General features: G+C 32.5%; 1 protein-coding gene across 1 annotated transcript; it reads left to right on the forward strand.

Annotated features, from left to right (window-relative positions):
• The first annotated feature begins 2,837 nt into the window (after positions 1-2,837).
• LOC104741676 (berberine bridge enzyme-like 8) lies at positions 2,838-4,969 on the forward strand. The gene is made up of 2 exons (XM_010462575.3): positions 2,838-3,531; positions 3,813-4,969. The coding sequence occupies exons 1-2, from the start codon at positions 2,895-2,897 to the stop codon at positions 4,766-4,768; spliced, it is 1,593 nt and encodes a 530-aa protein (XP_010460877.2). The 5' UTR covers positions 2,838-2,894; the 3' UTR covers positions 4,769-4,969.
• Positions 4,970-6,111: the final 1,142 nt, after the last annotated feature.

The following is a 6,111-nucleotide window of genomic DNA, read 5'->3' on the forward strand; positions in this document are numbered from 1 at the left end:
CACCCTTCAACATTTTCTGAACCAACAACAAACATCACATCAATCGAAAACCCCAAAAAAAGAAAAAAAAAACAATCGGAAAAGCAAATTAACAGAAAACAGAACTAGTCTTTATAGACTTATTAAGATATACATATTAATTATACTACTGATTTTTAGAAACATTACTTCAATAGTAAACAAAAAAACTTATAATGTAAGGGTTTTTACATCCATATTTTTTTTAATAAGTTATATCCAAGGAATTAGTTTGTGTAGACAATATTTTTATTATTTGTTTGATGAACTTTTATAATTTTTGAGGAAACAATTCATTTTCTTATTAATTTATCATTTAATGTTTATAAATGATTAATTATCTAAAAATAAGAAATTATTTGTTTACCATGTTTTTAAATTAAAAAAATAATAATCTTTCATTTGGTATTTTATAGTTTTCTTAAAATATGTCATAAATTCAACTAAAATTCTTTATAACTAATCATACTATATAAATTTACTAAAGGAGGAAATAAATTCTATTAGCATATTATCTAATGTTTGTACTTTAATAAGATTAAATAAAATTATAATTTTACTGATTTTATGTTTATATATGCAATCAATAAGTCATATATCAATTTCTTAAATATAGAAGAGTGCATGCATGATTTAATTGTTTTTAATTAAAATAAATTAAATATATGGCATACTAACATGTCAAAGCTCTGGAGAGCTCCCTTCAAGTTATACTATTATGATTTGGAGTCGAATGGAACATACGTACAAGTATCAAATGGAAGACGTTATTTACAGAACCAGTAGTGTAATTGGTAACCGGTCAATATTCAAAAATTTCAAGGATACACTTTATCTTCTTAAAATATTCCGATTGATGATGCATTTGACTAATAGCCTAGTGTTCACTAGTGGACCTACAACGCGGCGATAACAAAAAAAAAGCGTCACAGAAAAGGGCTATGCTTTGTGTTGTTATTGGTGCATATATGAATGTATATAGAGGCTTGAAACGGTTCATTGGCCAGAGAATATAAATAGATTAATGCATTTGTTATAAAGTGAAAATCAGTTTTGTAAAAAAAATGCAGAATTGAAGTGATTACGACACCAGGACGCATGCATGACATCATCATGTTTACGTGCACCATTCTATTATAAATTTGTGTCGCCGTCACAGAAAAAATATTAGATTAGATGATGACTGGACGAACTGATCCTTTGATTCTTCCGTTTATAGAATTATTTTCAATAAAAAATTTGTAACTTGTGAAAGATTTGCACTTCTCCTGCTATTATTGCGTTCATCAACATCTTTGCTTTCAGAAAGAAAGAAAAAACCATCTTTGCTTCAAAAAACACCTCGTTGAAACAAAATGGAAATGCATTTGAACAGTTTTTTGCCCGTACTAATTCTTAGTTTCTAAAAAGATTGTTTGTGAAAGATTTCTAAACATTTGTTTCATGTTTGTATAAGGGACTCATGGATGCTTCTCTCTAATTTATAGACTCAAGGCTAACGTACCGATGTAAACATTTGATTATTTTTTTTAGTTTTTCTTTTTGTGTGGCTCCATGATAATAACATTTGGGTCAGCCATATGAAAGTCAAACCAGCCGCTCAAGTGTATCTTTCATGTTATATTTCAGTCAATATTTTTCACACATGTTACGTATTCTCACATATATTCCGTATACAACCTCTCTCTTTCATTTTATCAACAAATCCAACGAGAGTTATCTTTCTATCTTTGTATAGTTAGAGAGAGAAAAAGAACCATTACGACATTTCCGAATTTGATTTAATTGATCAGGTGGTTAACTGTCCTTAGTTTACATAAGTTAGAAAACCTATCCTATATTACAAGCTCGAATTATGTGTCACAACTAAGACAAAAATAAATTATTTTTAATGAAAACTTTAACAGTTGCATATTCAGATCATTGATATATGCCATTAAGTTGCATACTTGCATCCATAACTTTCCCATCACGATATTCATCTAAGGCCATCTGCATTGGAGGAACACTTTGGGTGTTCTAAGCCTTTTTAAAATAAAAAATATAGAGAACAATAGGTGAAAAACATGTTGTTGGTTCTTGATGTAGAACTGATTTTGGGTCAGTTCTTGGGTGACGTGGCAACTCGTGAATGGATACAATTTTTTGCAAAGGAGAAAACATTTATTTGTTTGGAGGAGTTTTGTTTTTGTTTTTTTAATTTATATCTTTAATGTTTTTTTGTTTCATAAAAATTTGGTATTATATTTTGAATTTTAGTATAAGTTTTTTAAGTTTGCAATTTAAATGTTATTTTTTAAAGTTTTTAAATTTGTAATATGTTTAAGATTATTATATTATTAAATCTTATGATCTTAAACATGTTTTTCCAATAACCAACTTCTTAACAAAAGATTTAAAACTAATGATCTTACATTATTTTCATAATATTTTTACTCTAAGAATACCCAAAAATGTTCTCCGAATGCAGATGCCCTAACAGAGCAAGCGCTAAACCATCACATAAAGTCAACTACTACTACCTAAAAGGCTAAAACATACTTGGTATTTTATTCTTAATTTGGTCTAATAAAAGAAAGAAGTACATTATAGTCTTTAAATCCTGTTAATGATATCTATTATTACACGTTGACACATGTGGTTGTAATTGTATAAACAATATTGTTTGAATTTTAAATATAAATTCTAGAACATATTGCGATCATCGCACTAGATCAAAAGCTTTGGGACAACTTGAATCAACATTTAACTTTTCCTGGTCAAATATTTTGGCGTCATGCATGATCTTCTCTGTTATAAATAACCCAAAATCCTCGACGACATTTATAAACTCAATCACTTGTTTTTTCTTTCACTTCAACGTTCAATCTCTGGAAATGAAATATCCAGGTATGATATTGGTTCCTTTTCTATTCTTCGTCGTCTTCATATTGGAGCCAAGCTCATCGCTAGCAAATTCGGAGACTTTCATACAATGCCTAACCTCAAACTCCGACCCCAAACATCCCATCTCCCCGGCCGTGTTCTTTGCCGGAAACCGCTCCTACTCCTCCGTACTAGAAGCCACCATTCGTAACCTCCGGTTCAACACCTCCAACACTCCAAAACCCTTCCTCATAATCGCTGCAACACATGAAACCCACGTGCAAGCCGCGGTTACTTGTGGCAAACGTCACAACCTTCAGATGAAGATCAGAAGTGGAGGCCACGACTACGATGGCTTGTCATACGTTACGTACTCTGGCAAACCGTTCTTTGTCCTCGACATGTTTAATCTCCGTTCGGTTGATGTAGACACCGCGAGTAAAACAGCTTGGGTCCAAGCCGGTGCCATCCTCGGAGAAGTGTACTACTATATATGGGAGAAGAGCAAAACCTTAGCTTATCCCGCTGGGATTTGTCCAACGGTTGGTGTCGGTGGCCATATTAGCGGCGGAGGTTATGGTAACATGATGAGAAAATACGGTCTCACCGTAGATAACACCATCGATGCAAGAATGGTCGACGTCAATGGTATAATCAACATCTTTAGCTTCATTATTTTATAGTATCAAACTATCAATACAGATTCTATAATCAACCGAACTCATTCAAATATAGTTATTTTTGTTATAATCCGGTCAGGAAAAAATGAATAAGACAACACCTAAACACATTGGACATAATCTTCACATTGATACCAAAAAAAAAACACATCATATTTTGTTTATTACATTTATTTAGCTGATTAATTATAGGAATGTTTCTTATATATTTTCTGACTATATATTCCTTGTATATTTGAATATTTCCAGGAAAAATATTGAATAGAAAATTAATGGGAGAAGATCTCTATTGGGCAATAAACGGAGGCGGGGGAGGTAGCTACGGAGTCGTTTTAGCCTACAAAATAAAGCTCGTGGAAGTCCCTGAAAACGTCACCGTCTTCAGAATCTCCCGGACGTTAGAGCAAAACGCGACAGATATCGTTGACCGGTGGCAACAAGTCGCACCAGAGCTTCCCGACGAGCTCTTCATAAGAACGGTCATTGACGTTGTAAACGGCACCGTGTCATCACAAAAGACCGTCAGGGCAACATTCATAGCTATGTTTCTTGGAGACACAACTACGCTTCTGTCGATATTAAACAGGAGATTCCCAGAGTTAGGTTTGGTCCGGTCAGACTGTACCGAAACGAGCTGGATCCAATCTGTGCTGTTCTGGACAAATATCCAAGTGGGTTCTTCGGAGAAACTTCTACTTGAGAGGAAACAACCCGTGAACTACCTCAAGAGGAAATCAGATTACGTACGTGAACCAATTTCAAGAACCGGTTTAGAATCGATTTGGAAGAAAATGATCGAGCTTGAAATTCCAACAATGGCTTTCAATCCATACGGCGGTGCGATGGCGAGGATTTCATCGACAGTGACTCCGTTCCCATACAGAGCCGGGAACCTTTGGAAGATTCAGTACGCTGCGAATTGGAGAGAAGATAGGTTAACCGATCGGTACATGGAATTGACGAGAGAATTGTACCGATTCATGACACCGTTTGTTTCCAAGAACCCGAGACAATCCTTTTTTAACTATCGTGATGTTGATTTGGGGATCAATTCACACAATGGGAAAATAAATAGCTATGTTGAAGGTAAGCGTTACGGGATGAAATATTTCGCGGGAAATTTCGAGAGGTTGGTGAAGATTAAGACGAGAGTTGATAGTGGTAATTTCTTTAGGAATGAACAGAGTATTCCTGTTTTACCGTAAGTGTATATTTATTTGATTATTGGTTAGTGAAATTGGTTGTTGAATAATGATTATATGTTGTAAGTCTATTTGTCTTTAGTCATTTGATATTACAGTTTACAAGTAGTACGGAATGATGATACTTAAGTTTTGTATATATAATAAAGTTATGGTAATGATGTAAAAACCAAATTTCATATTTATATACTATTTTTAAGACCAGTTATATATTTTCTCGTGTAAACCTCCTCAATACCGAATTGGTTTTTCTCATCTGTTGTTAGCTTGGATGAATAAACTTTTTTACTATTAAAGATAGATCGTTATCTGTCATATTGGAAGGACGTGATGTTATTTATACATAGAGCTGTCGATTGGTCTTCACCTCGTCTGTATGGACAACTTTTTTTTGTTTGGATCATATTTCATGACTACGAGCAGCAAGCCAAAAATGGACAACGCAATTCCTGTATATAACTACGGCCAAACTTTTTGTTATCACGTCCATTTTGGCTTGATGGCCGTAGTCATGAAATATGTTTGGATCATATTTCATTACTACGGTCAGCAAACCAAAAATGGACAAAGCAAATTCCTGTATATGACTACGGCTAAACTTTGCGTGAAGACCAATCGACAGCTCTATGTATAAATAACATCACGTCCAAGCAAACTTTTTTTTGTTACACATACCTATATATGACTACGGCCAAAAAAGGACCATGTATAGATGGACGTCGACAAGATGTTCATAATAACGAAAATTTGTTTTATATATATTCCGAAAAGATATACATTACTGATCTAGTATTACAGCTTCGAATAGCGAAAGGGAATAAAACGGTTCGTATCAAACTGTTTAGGCTAAAAACTGCGGATCAAACGTATTATGCAGTTCGAATATATGTTTGAATTGAAAAAAAACTTAAAAAACAGTTTTGAATAATAATACAAATATAAAGTATGTGTCATATAAATCAGATTAAATATTTTATAGAAACTCTATGTTTCACTATGAATTATATTTAAGCCACTATATTTTTTTCTTGTTTTTCTAACATGCAATTTTTTAATTTAGTGTATAAATATTTATTTGTGAAGCAAATTTATAGATAAAAGTGAAACACATCTCTATAAAAATCTGAAAATTTGTATAACTAAAAGCAAAAATCTTTATATGTGCTGGTTGGTTATCACAATAATTAACCATGTATGCCTTATATTCAGATTATTTAGTTTTTAGTCAAATGGTTATATTAGTTATTAGATATATAATGTAACTAAAATTATATTAAATTTTATATACTGGTTTACTTAATAATATCATACAATATAAATTACTTGGGTAATTAATTTGATAATTA

This window comes from Camelina sativa, chromosome 14, assembly GCF_030686135.1.
Source record: "Camelina sativa cultivar CO46 ecotype springtype chromosome 14, ASM3068613v1".
In the NCBI taxonomy this organism is placed as follows: Eukaryota; Viridiplantae; Streptophyta; class Magnoliopsida; order Brassicales; family Brassicaceae; genus Camelina; species Camelina sativa.

Bases quoted from the DNA above. Each gene is read 5' to 3' on its own strand.
- LOC104741676 (XM_010462575.3), top strand. From the start codon at position 2,895: ATGAAATATCCAGGTATGATATTGGTTCCTTTTCTATTCTTCGTCGTC. The intron at 3,532-3,812 runs GTATAATCAACA...GAATATTTCCAG, and splicing joins AAGAATGGTCGACGTCAATG to GAAAAATATTGAATAGAAAA.